We start from the raw sequence: 17,207 nt of genomic DNA on the forward strand, positions 1-17,207 counted from the left end.
TAGACTGATGGTGTACGACCGGCGGGTTCACAGTTATCAGCTTTCATTCTACACCCAGAGTAATCTAATGGCTGTAAATGTCATTTTTAAATGTTTCACATCATAGTTTGGATCATAACTATGAACGTATGGATGAAGAGAGAAATAAAACTCAAAAAAAATTTCACCGTGCGACTGTCGTCACCTCCTCTCCTTAAATCCTGAGCCCTGTTAGAGTCTGCAGAGGGACTCATGAATATTTAGAGGAGAGCGAACGTGCTGAGAAGACCAACAGCTCTGAGCTGATGGAAGTGCAGGAGATTTTTGGGTAACCCAGCCTGGGGCTCCGGGCCCCCGGCCAGCAGCTTTGATCTGTGCGGCCGCCACTCGCTGCTAAAATCTGCACTTGATCCGGGCCAGGTCGACGCCCGGGGGAACCAGAGGAACCAACCGCAACGGCAACAGATGGGCCGGACGGAGACACGCTGGATGATAAACATAAAACCCTGTGAACCGTGAAACCCACTATCTCTCTGTCACACACACAGACAGACAAAGAAATGTGTTGGCGACTGATGCATCTGTATTACTCTGATGCATGTGTGTGTGAAGACACGACCACAAACCCACAGCTTACAGGTGTTTCATACCATAAATATTTAACCAGCTCGGCGTATACATGAACACAGCCAGGTGTGCATGTTCTTAAAGGGTCGGTTCACCTCATATTACAGAGGAACAAAAATTCTCATCTCCAGCGGTGTTTATCCATGCAGACAGCTGTGGTTTTATAGAGATATCCATCTCTGCCTCCACCACAATAAAATACAGAGTCCCCGCTACTCTGAATAATCCACAGAACGCCTCCATATTTACTCAACAGTGCAGTATATCTACCCTCCCACGTTTTATTTGAGTGTCTGACTTATTGAATTATGAGTGTCATGCTTTATGTAGTGAACAAAAAACCAATCAGGGTTAGGGTTCATGTATTTTGTCACTCCTACTCTTCTTCTTGGTTTTAGTTTGGGGAATAATCAGGTTTTGGAGGACGTACACAGGAAGTATGACGCCGAACGTGGACAAATGAAACCACTGGAGGTTAACTGCAGTTTGGGTTAACTGACCCTTAAAATACACAGACAGATACTGCAGGTGCACTTAATAACTTTCACTTTCACAGAAAGTGGCACAGCAAAGTTCATCTGTGTGTCTGCCTAAAAACAGCTGCTGCTGTAGTCACAGTACGTTTTTCTGTTTCATAACTGTCTGATTCTCCTCTGGAGCAGTTCATACAGAGGAGGGGAAATGAGACTGGATGGTGCCTCAGAGGAGCTTTGTTAGCTCACTCCATTCAGTGAAATTATTTCAATGATTTCAACTGTTCTACATGTAGATGAACTTGATTTTTTGTTTTCCAGGGACTAACACACAGAGCCTGTTTCTCACAGTGGATTGCTGCTCTGGTATCAGTAAAAACAACACTTCAAACAAGTTCATTTGTGTTGCAAACAGATGAAATAATCTCATCATGCTGTCTGATTTCTTCACTTGTTTAACTCTTATCCTTTATGTTTACTTTAACCTAAACCTAATCCTAACTCTGATGTTAATCTTAAACCTAAATTCTGCCCAAGAAACAACTGCACGAAACGTCTTCACTTCACAGGCATAAAACCAGACACTCACACAGACACACAATGACAGAGAGGGCCATTAGAGAGGGTGATGGAGAGAGATAAAGTGTGGCCATGTTCCTGCCAGAACAGCTAGAAATGGATTAGAGAAAAGTAGAGCTGCACAGGAGGGATTTGGGGACTTCGATTCGCTCGTCCCGCAAATCTGTGGGGACGTGGACACAGACGCAGGGATACCACAACACTTGTTCTGTTTTCACTCACATCACTTTCTGCTCACGGTGACCCAAAATCCCACTGGTGTTTAAACTGAGCTAATGTCATCCAGTGATCTGCAGGAATTTATGATTCACATGAATGTGACATGTGAAGGTTAAAACTGAATCAGTGTGTGCAGCAGACAAATGATCATATTTAGGTAAAACACATTCAACTCTTTATTATTCTTCATTCAGATGAAATTACTGATCCTGCTCCTGTGTTGAAGAATGGAGGCAGTGATGGATCTGAGCAGTGAGGTTTTTCAGTTCAGGTGCGTGTTTCAAATTGTGTTGAGTCAGAAAATGATGATAGCACCTGTGGTTTAAGCAAATTTCATTCCACTGTGGAATAACAGTCTGTGATTAGAAAAGCTCCTCTTATAGCAAACAGAGCTGAAGTTTTATCAAACCTGCTCTTCACTCCAAACACTTTTACTGCTCTGCCTGAAACTCTCTACCTTATCACTCTTCATATTTGCTTTCTATTATAAGTTATGTATTTAATTAAAAACACTTTTCCTCCATATTACTATTCCACTACTGCTAACTCTGTCTGCTCTGTACACATGGCATCTATTGCACGTCTGTCAAACCTGGAAGAACAATCAGGTTTTTTTCCATCCTATTTCCTGAAGTTGGACAGAGAACAGAGGATGTTCCACGTACATTTTTGAGCAGTTTTTTATTCCGTCAGTGCTTCAGTTAAGGTCAGAGAAAGATCGTGGTCGTGTTTTGGTTGTGTGGTTTCAGACATCCACCCAAACCTCACTCATTCGATTTTCCCTTTTCCCAAAACTCTTCTTCATGTTTTAGTCATTTAACTTTTTATTTAAAGTAACAGACTTATTGTTAGAAATCACTTCTACTACTTTAGAATAAAATGGTCTGTAGTTGCTCAGTTAGTTGTTACTTTGCGCCTTTGAACTCCGTCATATGAATCCATCCTGTAAACCACCTCCAAACAGCTTCTGGGTTAAAACAACAAAGGCCAACAGAGGACTGCTGTCTGCTGGACGCCTGCAGCGACACACCAAACACCCACCTGAAGCCTCCTCTCCTCCTCCTCCCTCCTCTTCCTCTCCTCCTCTTCCTGCTTCCTCTTCAGCTCCATCTCCGCTTTCCTGATGAGAGGAAAAAGAAAGAAAGAGAGGAGAGACAAAAGTACAGATGTACAGAGAGAGACGGATGGAAAGATAAAAGAAAGGTGACAAATGAGAGAGAAAGACAAGAGAGAGGAAGGGACAGATGGACATGTATAAGGGAGCAGTGAAGGAGAATAAGACAGGAAGATAAAGTTGTGAGAAAAATAGAAACAGCAGGAGATAAAGAAAGAAAAGAGAGAGAGAGAGAAACAGATCGTTGAAGTGAATATATCGCTTCATCAGGAATTTACAATTCATACAACTCAAAGTAAGTTTTAAAGTTTCATCTGGTCGCCTTACAACAGTTTTCCTGCTAAAACACTGTGTGTCCGTGCTCTTTATTTCAACATATTCAGATCTTTGGCTGCTCTTTTTTTAAAGTCTGATTTTACAAACTTCAAGTCGATATATGATGATTATTATGTCAAGTTTAATCCTGTTCCTCTACAGGTGTCAGGTTTGGGTGCAGGAAGTGTCTGAAGTACAGACCTGTCTTCATCGTGGTTTACTCTGTTCTCATGTGGATCAGACAGAAAGCACACATTACAGCCTCCATCATGTTATTTGTATTTTTTTTCTTCAGATGAGAAAAAGAAGGATTTGTGAGGATGCATCTGACACATGAACACATGAACTCAAAGTGATAAATGACAAACTCATCTAATTACACAGCTGTCAAACCTCTGTCTGACAAAACAAAGTCTTAAAATGAACATGACAGCATGTTCAAATTCTCCCTTAATGCGTTTAAAGTTGCATTTTATAACTGAAAAGTGACAAACAATTAATCAGATATGAAAATAGCTGCAGATTAATTTTCTGTCAAACTACTAAACAAATAATCCACTAACTGTTTGAACTCGTTGGATTTGTTAGAATTTGTTTCCACATGAAAAACCCAACAAATGCATCAAAACAAATAAACAGAAGAGGAAATATTCTCCTGTGTGTGTTTCAGTTGATCTTAAACTGTTATTTATTCTCTTGCTCTTTGCCTTTTTATTTTTGTTCTGCACTCACAGGAAACTATCAGAGCACTAAAGCTCTGACCTCTGCTCTCTGTACTACTGCCTGCTCGTACTCTCTGGTCATCCAGGAATTGAAGGTTGTTCTGCTGCTGCACAAACTGCAAACTGCTCTAAATAGAAACAGCCAAATGCCTGAAAGACAGAAAAACACTGTGCTCTCTAGTCACAATGTTTAAAGGATTTAAAGCAGCAGAAGTGGAGCCCGCTGGGAGAAATTTCTATCGACAGGCAGGCTTTAACACATCCTTATAAATAATGTTTGGATTAAAGCTGTGCTGGATCTATGATGAAAGGGGAAATCCTATAAAACATGGTATTACAGGGTCAGTGACTTTATCAAGGTTTTCCGACGCGGTTCAGAGTGCCGACGTGGTTCAGAGTGCCGACACTCTCCGGCTTTCATGACCTTCAGTCTGTGACCTGCAGGTGAATCTTGGGAGTTCATAACTTGCCAGAGGAGGAGAGTAAAGGGAGAGGGGAAAGTGGGCCATAAAATTTGGGCTGTCGTCTCTAATGTCTTATATTAGCGGGTAGTGGTTTGTGACGAACACAATGGCCCCCATCAGTCCTCCTAGGAGACTTTCCATACGATTGGAGGTGGGGAGGACTGTGGGGGTCAGAGCTGAGTGAAGAATATGCCTGCCACAATCTGGGCAGGAAATGAAATTTTCCGTGTAACTGTGCGCGGCGTGTGATGAATTCAAAACCTCATCAGGCACTTACATGGTGTCATTAAGGAAACAGAGGGCGACACGCCAAGGATAGCTGGGTACCTGAGAAAAAGGCTGTCGACAGAAATACGTGACAGATTCCCTTCATTCTTAACTGTACACGGTTGTAGATGGATGTAGAAATGCAGCAGTGACCTTGCAGCTGAAGCATTCTGAAGTCAATTCAGAAGAGTTAATCAATAAAACAAAATAAAGTTAAAATGTACTGTAAAAACATCGGCTTACAGTAGAAAAAACTTTGGTGGTTGTTTCTGCTTCTTTCCTCAATAAAACCAAACCTGATGATTTTCTATCTTCATCTCTAATCTCTAAAATAAGAGAAGGTTCTGTTCTTTGGTTGTGGAATAAAAACCCAATTTTCAAAGATTAATCGTGTTTACTTTATACCAGACTCCTAAAATCCATCCATCCATTAGTTAGACTGCTAATCCTCTGAGGGTCACAGGCTCCTAAAATCTAATGATTAATCAGATCAGATCAACTCTTCCTTTATTATTCACTCAACTTTAAATTAAATCATCTGGTTCTCACTTTCATAACTTGGCATCAGGAGTTTGGTCTAATTTCAGAACATGCCATACTAATTGTTCACTGAACTCATGAAATTAAGTTTTTTGTGAATTAGCATAGTCCCCAGCATGCACTGCATTTTGTTTAAAACTGGTTTTTACTGTTATGTGATGATCACATGATCTTCTCTCTGTTTAAAATGGAAACCATGACGAAGACGCTCCCTGAAGAACAACAAACACTGGAACAGTCAGATGTTGTAGCTACAGCTAGCTGCTGAAGAGTTGAACATGTCGCAGCTGGAGCGACAGATATTTTTCTCAGGGGTTGGTGGAGACCAAACACAGAGGTAAAACTGAGACAGTCTATGCACAACTACTTCAAGTACTTTGATTTGAGATGTACAGGTGTACTTCAGGGTGTGGTCAGTACACTATGACGTCACTGTTGGGTGTGGTTACAGGTGCTACAGAGCATGTGTCTAACCACACCCATCAGAGGTGACAGAGGCTGAAACTTTCAACACAGAGCTTTAGTGTAAAAAATATTAATGGATCGTGTTAGCAGCGATCGTGTCAGTCCACGGGGTGACATCACATGTTTGTGTTTTTGTCCATGTCCTGTCTTATGCACAGTGTCAACATGTGGAGGACAGGAAATGAAGTGAAGATTTGGGCTGTCTGCATCACCATCAGAACATAAACTGCATCATTTAAACCTGACCTGATTTCTTTACATTAGACTTTTCTATCAAGCGTGGACACAGATATTGTTTGTTAAACTTTTTCTCATAACTCTGAGGCGGTGACCCTCGACTATTGTTCTCCTGTAATGATGGCCTCTGAGGAATTAAAGCTTATTCTGCTGCTGTTCTCGTTGTAAATCACCACAGACCAGAGCGTCAGCTGAGTTCAGAAAATGTAAAAGGCAACAACTCAGCCTGATAACACTTTAGAGCTTCTATAAAAATAAATCCTTTTAAAGCAGCAGTCTCATTATGTAAATCCCCACTGTGCACCTTTAAAAATGTGTGGACAATGAGTGTATTTGTCCACTGCAGCAGTTTGCACTGAGAAGAGGCTTTTGCCGGGTCAAAAAACACCAACTTTGACAAGTGCCTCTTAATTTTTGGTTACGTGCGCGATAGCAAAACAAAAATGTTTCATCTCATCCTCAGTTAAGAGGCCGAAAATGTACAAGTACTCCAACCTGAACCCCCTCCCACTTACAGTCGCCTGTCCTCCTCCTCCTGCTTGCGGCGCTGCTCATCCTCCTCCCTCCTCTTCCTCTCCCTCTCCATCTCCTCCTGGATGCGTCGGAGTCGCTCCCTCTCCTCCTCCTCCTTCTTCTTGTTCTGCATTGCCGTCAGCAGCTGCTCCGACCGGGTCACCAGGGCCTGGTACTCGTGGTCGATATCGATTCGGCTCATGATGGTGCTCTGACAGAGACAAAGACAGAATCTGCTTAGAATGATGTTTGGACAGCGGGAAGAATCGGCATGAAAAGAAACCTTAACAGAGTTTGCTTTGTGTGTCTGTACAGGGATTAACACCCATGGTTTTGGAATGACATGTTGAATTATCATAATTTTGTTTCACAAATTATGATGTTTTAAAGAAGCAAATTGTGCCTGAAATGGTTCAACAAAACCCTGAAATATTCTGGTGTTCAGATGATGTTTTGATGTGTTTGTTTTGCCAACTTTGTGTCAAAAGCCTGGAAAAGTCAAAATGCAAAATTGACTGTTAATTTACTATTCACCTTGATTTCTCCAGCACTAAAAATTAAATGTTTTTGTCAGTGATTTATGAGAGTCTGAAAGTTTAACTGTGTTTAACTGTTACCAACTTTTTGTACTTTTTCATTATTTGAAAATACACACACAGCACTCTGGATTTGACATAAGTTTTTAATTCATTCATCTAACTATAAACGGAGGAATCTGTCTGTCTGTCCTTCAGTTTTCTCAACAGCTCCTCATCTGATTGACTTCAAACATGGCAGGTATATTGCTGAGAACCCAAGGAAGTACAGTGTCAAGTGAGTGAGTAGTAGGAACTATTTATCACAACAATGTTGCCCTGTACACAGCAACACGAGCAAGATAATAGGTAGGAACCACCTAGAATCACTTCAGCAGCCACCTGGCAACCATTAGGATTTAGCACGGCCCAGTAAAAATGTTGAAGCTTATTTTTCAAAGGCAGCATGCATATGTAGAGCTTTTTCAGCAAGTTTATATCCTCCTTCAGAGTTAACCTTGCTGAATCTATAATCACTACCTACAGTTCAGTACCTTTTTATATGTTTTTATTATGAGGTACGGGGACTTCAGGGCTGCAGACAGATCCTGAAGCGTCAGACTACAACATCTCAGTTGGTCTCCAGTGGAGCTTTTAAAAAAGTCCTCAGAGATCTCACAGTTCACTGTCAGCGTATGTTCAAGCGTCGTCAGAGCGCGATCTGACGGCTGACACACGGGGCGGCGGTGTAAACCTGAGGAGGGAAGCGTGTTGACGTCTCATGTCAGATGAATATTCATACGCATCTGCTGTCACCACAACCTTTTTCCTCCAACTGCCAGTTACTCTACAACAAAGCTGCAGGGTGGGGATTGATGTGACAGGAGCGTCACACTCAGAGTCCCTCGACCAGCGTTTGTCCTTCTAATCCCGACGTTTTCTGTGGTGAGAACCTGTCAGACCCAAACCTCAACAACTCCTCTCCGGTTAAAAAAAGAAGAAGGAGGGGACAGGGTTGATAAAGAAAATGGCAATGCTAAGGTATGGAAATCAAACAAAAAGAATCCAGTGTAGGACATTTAAGATTCATGACATTCATAGGGAAGATTATCTCAAAAGACAACAGGGGCAGACTTAAAGTCAGAGAAAGCACACAATTTAATCCAGTTCAACAACAAACAGCATTATGATAATGACCAGTCAAGAGTCTTGACAATCCGTCATTCTGGGTAAATATCTTTGATTCAAACTGCTCATAATGGCACAAATCTTAAATCTGACCATCTCGCCATCTATCCACATGAAAGGCATGTATATATAAATATATATATATATATGGCCTATATAAAAACTTCACACCTGGACTTTTATCATTCAATATTTGGAAAAATCCTGGGGATCCAATCTGTTCTCATTTCGTCAAGCAGAGACTTAAAGGCACCACCTGTCCATCAAACCACCGGAGTGTGGTTTAATTTCATGCTGTCCATCATCTTCAGAGAGTGGGAGGCACTTTTGTCAAAACGGCAGATATCCTATTTTTAAAAACAAAACTCTTGGTATGTATGTGTGTGTCTGAGCAGACGGCACAACCAAAGGATTTCACTGAAGGATATGGAAGAACTCAGGCTTTACCTACAGAATACAGGGCTTTGATAGTGCAGACGTAGCTCGATCAGGTAAGTGTCCGTTTCACCCACCTTGATTTTGACCATCAGGGTGTCGATGGCGGCCTCCAGCTCCTGGATCTGCCTGCTCATCTCCTGTTTGCCCTCCTTCAGCCCGGCCACCACCTCGTTGAAGCGACCCATCCTCTTCTTCAGGTTACGCACCTTCACTAACCCGTCGATCCTAAACCACAGACGCACACAGATTTGAGCTTTGAGGTTTATTAATATTCACCAACACTGCAGCTGCAGAGGCTGAGATATCCTGAGTTTGAGGTCATTTTTACATCTCTGCTTTATTTGTTCTGGACCAAGGAACAGACACATTACTGTCTTTCAGTTCTGGTCCAGTTCACATTCATTTTACTAATGAGCCCAAGGTTGTAAACTTGAAGTCATGAAAACACAATCAGTGTAAGTAAGTGATGGGATTATTAGTTCAGACTGCAAGTGGATCCCGTATTTCAGAAATACTGAAAAACAAAGAGAAACAGTTCAACAAAAAGCCATTTTCCACATCCTGTGATGTTGCAGGATGATAGTTACTGTGTGGTTTTTAATGTGGGATCCCTTCTCACTCTCAGAAATCTGATCATCATACACCAACCAAAGCTGGATTTTTGAGGCCAAAACTGACCGCAGAGTTTGGCAGATGAAATAATCTTAGCACAATATCTCAAAGCAACCTCTTGGTTCTTATTCGCCAACACAAAGGTGAAGTGAAGTTCCCACCTGAGCCACAGAGGACATGATTCTGAGTTTATTCTCAGTATAAAATGGTGCTGAGCAGCCAGGAAGAAACATTAGTCTGAATTCCAGTCAAGATCTAAAAGTTTCCAAAGACACAAATATGTCAGGCTGACTCTTGGGGGAATGTGCATAAATGATGAGTAAGACCTCTTGAATTTTTTATTTGATGTGACAGTGCAGCCATAAAAAAATCTGATTGGATCAAACTGGATGTGAAAGTCGCTCAGAGTAGAGGATGGAGGAGATTCTCTAACGTGTTGAAACAAGCTGATATACATACTGTATATAAACAATCATGTATCCAACTTAAAAGTGGAAATTTAAGTGGAAAATAAAGATCACAAGCTCTTCTAACTAATTACCAGGGTGGGAGCAGTCAGCTGTTAACTGCTGGTAATCTTGTCTATGGGTAATAAGTTCACCCACCACTCACTCTGCTGCCAATAAGGCTTCATCTACTCTGCTGAAAAATTACTCGTTCAATGATCTCAATCATGATTTTGGCTCCGACACTTGATTGGACGTAATTAGGTTTGATAATGACAGTGTGTTTAAGGCTCCTGCTCTGGTGCATCAAATCAAACGCTCACCTAATTCAACAAACCGTCTCGTCAATCACAAACGTTTGTTTCAGCCATGATGGGACTGAACTGTTGTAGCAGCAAGAAGAGCATTTTACCAAAGCCTGTGAGTGTAACATACAGCTGCCTTTTCAATGCAAAGAAAGTTGTTTTTGTTTGGTTGGAGGCTGACTTCACATTCTTCCACACCTTAAAAATTAAATGAATTATAAAAACTGTCTCCACACTTTCTGCTCTGTATCAGACATCATCTTCGTCCATACTAACACGCCTGAAAACACAGGTCACATGACCATTCACGTACACTGGCCATGCTTGTGCCAGATGGAAAGTATGAATTTAACTGCACAACAGCTGCTCGCAGAGACACTGAGGTCGGCAACACTTGGAATTTATTATCCACACATTCATCACTGGTAGTCGAGGCTGATAAGAGCCAGTCAGGGAGTGAACGAGGGAATCGGCATCAACTAAAACAGGAGAAGTTTTAGAGGCTGGAAAACTCTGGAGCAGTGTTGACGCCAGGCGTAAACCTGACTCGATGTGTGTAACGTTTTCTGCTCATTTCATGGTTTTCACTCGTGTCGCTTCACTAAATCTCGAATGTTTGCCCTGACTCCACCCCAGTCATTAATACTCCACCCACCCCCTGTGATCAGACTCTCCACCTCAGCAGCAGCACACCCAAACACAATCACACTGCCTGTTAGCATGGACCAGCGGGCTGCCAGATCAGACTAAAGCCTCCCACAGAGGAGAAAAAAGACTCTTCTCCACCTGCATTCTCCATCTTCTCTCCCACCTGCCTCCCCCCTCCGGGGCTCTGTTGTTTATCGTCAAATATCGGAGGTAATAAGCGGAGCTGCACGTGTCGCCAGGCGACTGTCTCCGAGGCAATGTGTGTGCGTGTGTGTTTGTGTGTGTTTGTGTGCCCGGCAGACTGACACTGGTGAGCTGTGAAAGTGGCAGATAATGAAGAAGAAGAGGAGGAGAGAGATGAGGTAGGAGGGAAGAAGGAGGTGAATGTAATGAGAAAGGGAAGGAAGGATGAAAAGGGAAGAAGGTGAAGAGGAGCGATAATGACAGCAGAGCAGAGAGGAAGGGAAAAGGATGGATGGATGAAATAAGAGTGAGTCGAGGATGAAATACTGTCTTGAGAGAGGGAGGGATTTGAAGGTGGACATGAGCAAAGAGGAAGAGGGAAGATAGAGAGAAAGAAAGGAGAGGAGAAGAATAAACAGAGGAGGAAGGGATAGAAAAATGGAAGACCTGAGGGATGAGAGAGTTGAGTAGGGAGGGGATAAGAAAGAGGAGGAAGAGAGGAAGAGCACAGCAAAAAGGAGGGAGAAGGGAGAGATAAGAAGGATGGGAGGGATGAAGCAAAATAATGAGACGTGGATGGATAGTAAAAAGGTGGAAGAGAGGAAAAAGCAGGAAGAGGAGGTGCAGGGAGACGAGTAAGGAGGCAAACAAGAGGAACTGAGGCAGAGAAAGAGTGGATAGATGGATAGATGGTAGAGAGAGGAAGAAGGAAAGATACCCACCTGGGCTTGTGCTTCTTCCTGCAGAGCCACATCCGAACTGTCTTTTGCATCTTGATACAGGCGCCGGTCCGGTACAAAATCTTGTTCTTCACTGTGAGAGACACAGAGAGAAGAAAACCAGCGTCAATTTTCTGCAATCATCACCTCTGAGGGCCGGGCCATGACGTAGTTCACAGGACAAGTCAAATGTTTAAATATGATGCAACTTTCAGAGGGTTTCTCCTGGAAGACATTCAGTGCTGTTTGAAGCCTCGCTCCTTTCTCTCCTCTGAATGTAGCACAGGTTTTACTGCCAGCAGATGCTCACACACTAGTTATCAACACTTAGTCTGACGCTACAGTTATAACCTGAAGGTTTCTGCTCCGTGCAGCAGCAGAGTCACATCTCAGAGCAGTGGAGTCTTATCATGTGAGAGAGGACAGCTGATGGACGAGATGAGCGGAGGACTTGGTGTCAAAGCAAAAAGTCAAAGCTCCTAGTTGAGAAACTTTGTTTGATGGAGGTAACACCTCCAATCTATACATACACCTTCAAGTGAGGTAATGTAGAGAGGCCAGACACGCAGCACAGAGACCCACAGTCAGGAAGGCTCCAGTTCCCTCATGGCCCCACACAGATCTGATGTTTTCATCTCTTCCTATAATTCTCTCCTGGAGGCTCGAGTGTTTCCAATCTTTGCTTTTATCAATACACCAACTTTTCCAACAAACTTTTTTGGTGATACTTTGAGTTTTTTCAGATTTTCTGGTTTGTGTAAATTGAATATGTGTATACAAAGGTGGATGAAAGACAGGCAGCTATTGACAGTTCTTGATAAATGGTGCTACAGACTCAGATTGTACCAAAAAGAACAAGGGTTCAAAACCCAGGCTGACTCTGGTAGAGGACCCTGGTTGCTGTCTCCAAGCTTAGGAGGAAATAATAACTACCCAGAACAACTTTACAAACTAAAAAAATGCCCTGTCATCTCCGCTGATGTTCTTGTACGCAGATTTAATTTGTAGTGAATACAGTTACGTTGATGTGGTTTACATTCTGTAATGTTTGCAGAATTTCTTGATTCCTTCACAAAGAACGCATTATTTGTGATTCGATTTCATCCCTTTCCAAGTCTTTGGCAACATAGATGCTCTTTCTGTCCTGCCAATGAAGCAAGTTCGAAACGAACTGAAGTGAGAAAATTAGAGAGAGAGAGAAAAGACGGAGAGCCAGAGAGATGAGGGTGAAAGATAAATAGAGACAAAGATCGATAACGTCGCTGCTCGCTGCCAAATTCATTTTATCTTGTTATGACCTCAGAATATTTAACTTCTGCACAGAAGTGAATTAACGACTTTGCATCTACTGAACACAGCAGACCAGCTGGTGTTACTGTACTGTGCTTTAAAAACCTACTGCCTCTTTAACCGCTGCTGCTGCTGCTGCTACATTATCCACCTTTGTGGACTGGACAAATGTATTTATCTTTAATGGGATATGATGATATGCTTTGGCAACACTTGCCTCTGTCCGGCCCCTGCCAATAGAGCTCATTTTCACTTTGATCAATATCAAGAACAAATAGAGGGAGAGAGGGAGAGACGGGACAGAAAACAGAAAGAGGTAGAATAACCAAATGAGAAAGAGAAAGACTAGAGTTATTAAGACAGATGGAGGCAGACACACAGAGAAGTGCTATGATAGCAGCCTGCAGTGACTGACATGAACTCTCCTCAGACACTGCAGTGATAAACACAAGACAGCAGACAGATATACCACTCCTCCAGGAGCTCAACCTCACATTATTTACAGCAGTCTGTCTCTGCTGCACATATACCGCCCATGGTTTGTTTTGCTGTTGTACTCTGCTCCGTCCACAAGGCTCCTGGGTATTTTTGTGAGCCATCTGTGCATACTGATCTGTCTCTTGTTTGCATGATCGGACTTCCAACATGTCTGCCCGAACACAACTGAGAGCGATAAGCAGAAAAATGCACCAGAGAGCGAGGGCTGCGAGGAGCAGAGGAGAGTAAACAGCCACTCTACCCTCCACACACTGTTCATATCAGCCAGTTTTACATTCACATGAATAATCATCACAACCGGGTCAGTGTAACGTCGTTAACTGATGCTGATCACTGCCATGTTAGACTGTGGTAATAACCTGAGATGTTTTTGGTTCGTCCAGGAACAACACTGACCCTGAGAACCAGCTCATCAGTAAAATATCTAGTAGGCTGGTTTATTTATGATCAGAGGGGGCGCCCAGTCCCAGCCTTTCAAAACAGCTTAAACTGAATAAAACCTTAAACCAAGCAGCAGCTTCACTCCCACACAGAGTAAAATCCTTCCACCTGAGGAAAAAGTGTTGATTATTTAGAGAAAATTTATGCCAATAGGTCAAACTATTTTGCCATTGTGGATCCAAACCTTTTATTATTTATTAGAACTTTGTAATGTTCCTGCTGTACCCTCACCATATTTTCAGGTAAAACCCTGTGAACTCTGCAAACCAGAACAGCTGCTGCTTACATTTGATGACGGACAGAGCGCACCACTGGACCTTCTTCCACCGGCTGTGGATGAGCCACTTGTTGACCTTCTTCACCAGCTCTGCCAGGTGGTCTGGGTCCGACTTCATGATCTGGTCAAACTCTGCAAACTGAACGGAGGTGAGAGATACATCAGATCTGTGAACAGTAACAGATGAAGCTGCTAGAAACCTGTTTGTCTTTCACAATCTAAAAAACACTAAATGATGAGTCCTTTGGAAATGAAATGTATTTATTAATGGATCAAAGAAAAAAATTCCAAAATTCTAATTTGCCATAAAACAATCCTCCTCATTTATGTGTGACGATGTACTGAGTACTGTACTGATGTACTGAGTACTGTACTGATGTACTGTACTGTACTGATGTACTGTACTGAAACCAGACATCCCATTTTCTTCAGATTCAACTACTCTCTAAGTAACACAGATTAATATCTGTAGTCTGTGAAAACCCATTTCATATTTCACTAAAGCATGGCCACAAGCACAAAGGTATATATTTATTTCAGCTACAGTGAATTCTCTTCCTCATTCATGCATCTTTTATATCAAAGTCCAGGATCATAGCAGTGCTGCTGAATTCTTTCTAACACTTAGTAAACTCAGCTGTGCTGTGACATCTGTTGTTGTGTTGCGATCGTGTCCTCTGGAAACCTCTGACTTCCAAACTTAGGAGCCTGCTGCTGCTGCTGCCTTAATAATGGAAGAAGCTCCTGAATTCTCTCCTTTATTTTCTCAACATCCATGTCTCACTATCGTCAGTGTGATTTCTGACAGACGTAGCTGGTGAGCGCAGCTGACCCTCAAGTTTTGGACGTCCAAAGCATCACAACATCACATTACCAGCCTCAGAGCAGCCTGTGTTAATCTTTTATGACTCTGACAAGATCACCAGGACTGAAGCTCTGGCTCAGAGTACACATCAAAATCCATTTATGACAAGTAAAGCCTAAAACATCCAGTAAACTGAAGCTGGAAACTCCAGTCATCTTCAGCTCTTTCCAGGCTAAAACAATTATTTACCATAAGTAGCATGTGATGTCTATCTTGAAGGGCATGGCTGCCTCTGGAGCAAACTTCAGATCCCTGACGTTTCCACAGGGACATGAAGAGTAATGAAAGCTTTCAGCCGACAGAGGACGGAAGTATTTATTCATTCCTTGGAGCTAAATCTATAGTGTCAGAGTTACAGTTTGTCCAGCACAGTGTGTACCGAGGTCCTCTGATACAAACACACACACACCCTCACAAAGCCCCCCCCCCACTGGAAGCCACATGTCTAAACCAAATGTGATGAATTATTCATCTGGTGGAGAAATAAAAACCCCCATCTGCTGCCGTGTAAAAACCTCATCTCACCTCACCTCAGCAGCCGAAATGACTAATGCGCTTTCCCTCTGAATCTATTGTCTTTCTTTAGGGGAACAATACCTATATTAGCTGGTGCACTTGGGGAATAGAGCTGGTTTTCAAAAAGTCTCACCTTCCCGGGCCGGAAAAACACTCTGGTCAGACCGAACTTGTAGTCATTCTCATTCAGTCCCAGGGCTTTGAATAAAGCCTGCAACACAAACATGCAGGACACCGATAAACATGAAAATGTAGCTGAATGAAAATGATAATAAGAGCTTGGATCAGGGGGCGGAGCTGAGGCTCAGAGGACCGACCTTGCAGAAGAGGCGCGGGTCGAGTCGGGTGAGTTTGGGAGGCATGTACTTCTGGTACATGTTGTAGAGCTCATGGAAGGGAGCTCTGGAGGGGAAACCACCCTGCATCAGGTCCAGCACTGACACCATACCTACACAGAGAGGAAGGATTTCAACAGACAGAAACAAGTTTCACACAAGTTACTCTGATACATCCTGAGGGGACCAGATGTTCTGAACTGTCATTAAAATACATCCTCAGGAGACCATGAATGTTTGTACCAAATTAGGTGGCAAACCAAATAGCTGGTAAGATATTTCACACAAAACGTGGCAAAATATCCAACAACTGTTGAGGGATTTTCCTGGATAAAGGTTTGACCTGCTGGTGGGACATGATGAAAAGTCAGAGGATCCCTTAAGTTCCAATGAATCCTCTGGGCACCATGAATATCTGAACAAAACATCATAGCAATACATCCAGTAGTTGTTGAGACATTTCAGAACAAACACAAAATGTCAACGTCATGGTGGCACTACAGGAAAAGTCAAAACAAGCAGGATTCATCCCCTGGGGACCAGAATTATCTGTGAAAAACTTCGACCAACCAAGTCAATGCTGCAGCTAGTGTGTCTAAAAACATATATTTCTTAGTGTCAGTGCACGGCCCTGTTTACCCAAACATCATAACTGAGCTTACAGTGGTACTTAACACTGAGGAGCTAATAATGCACCTCGTAAAAAGGACTTTAACTTTGAAATCACTAAATGGAAGCAGTAAAACACCAGTAAAAAGCTGAGTCATATTAGGTCACATGCCAAATACCAACATTTGTCAGCTCTGTGTACTTCACTGCTACATTCAACCTTTTTTCAGTGCAGTCTGTCTGTGTTTATGTTGCCATGAACCTTCCAGACGGTTTCCCCTGACACATTAAATTAATGTGTTTATTTGGACCCCCTGTAAACACAGATGCTTTGCCCTCTTTTGAAGCATTGTTAGTCATCTCAATTTGCTTTGAAAACCCGAATCAAAGAGCTAATTTTCAGACCTCTTTTATAGCAGACAGATGCTGCTAATTGGCATTCAGTGCAAATGAACCCTCCTTGCAGCAGAGTCTGTAACTGTCATCAAGTTACTTCAGAGCTGAAGTCCTTTTCCATCAAGTGTTTTGACATTGTTTTGTCAAGTACATTCACTTTCACAGAATTATGTGAGCATTAAACAGAATGATGAAAAGATAAAGTAAAGAATATTTCTTTACAACTCACCCTCTCATTATAATTCATCATTTATCAGCTGGACCAACAGAGCAACACAAACTGACAGACCAACAACCACCATTCAGAGCCGCATCGCTAACACAGCTAAAGCTACTGTATGTGGAGCCAATTCTGCAGAGAAGAAAGGTAGAAAGCACTTTATTCTCCTGAATAACTTCCTCAGTGACACCC

General features: G+C 42.4%; 1 protein-coding gene across 6 annotated transcripts in view; it reads right to left on the reverse strand.

Annotated features, from left to right (window-relative positions):
• The window catches only part of myo6a (myosin VIa), a 111,264-nt gene that overhangs the window by 33,914 nt on the left and 60,143 nt on the right, over positions 1-17,207 (reverse strand). For all 6 annotated transcript variants that reach the window (XM_051071647.1, XM_051071648.1, XM_018674644.2 and 3 more), the window contains exons 21-27: positions 15,773-15,903; positions 15,589-15,666; positions 14,084-14,213; positions 11,572-11,662; positions 8,730-8,880; positions 6,517-6,725; positions 2,919-2,997 (exon numbers count right to left, since the gene is read on the reverse strand). In XM_051071647.1, coding sequence (XP_050927604.1) covers positions 2,919-2,997; positions 6,517-6,725; positions 8,730-8,880; positions 11,572-11,662; positions 14,084-14,213; positions 15,589-15,666; positions 15,773-15,903 — 869 coding nt within the window. The remainder of the gene's footprint in view (positions 1-2,918; positions 2,998-6,516; positions 6,726-8,729; positions 8,881-11,571; positions 11,663-14,083; positions 14,214-15,588; positions 15,667-15,772; positions 15,904-17,207) is intronic.

The sequence above is a fragment of the Lates calcarifer genome, linkage group LG7_1, assembly GCF_001640805.2.
Source record: "Lates calcarifer isolate ASB-BC8 linkage group LG7_1, TLL_Latcal_v3, whole genome shotgun sequence".
NCBI classification, from domain to species: domain Eukaryota; kingdom Metazoa; phylum Chordata; class Actinopteri; family Centropomidae; genus Lates; species Lates calcarifer.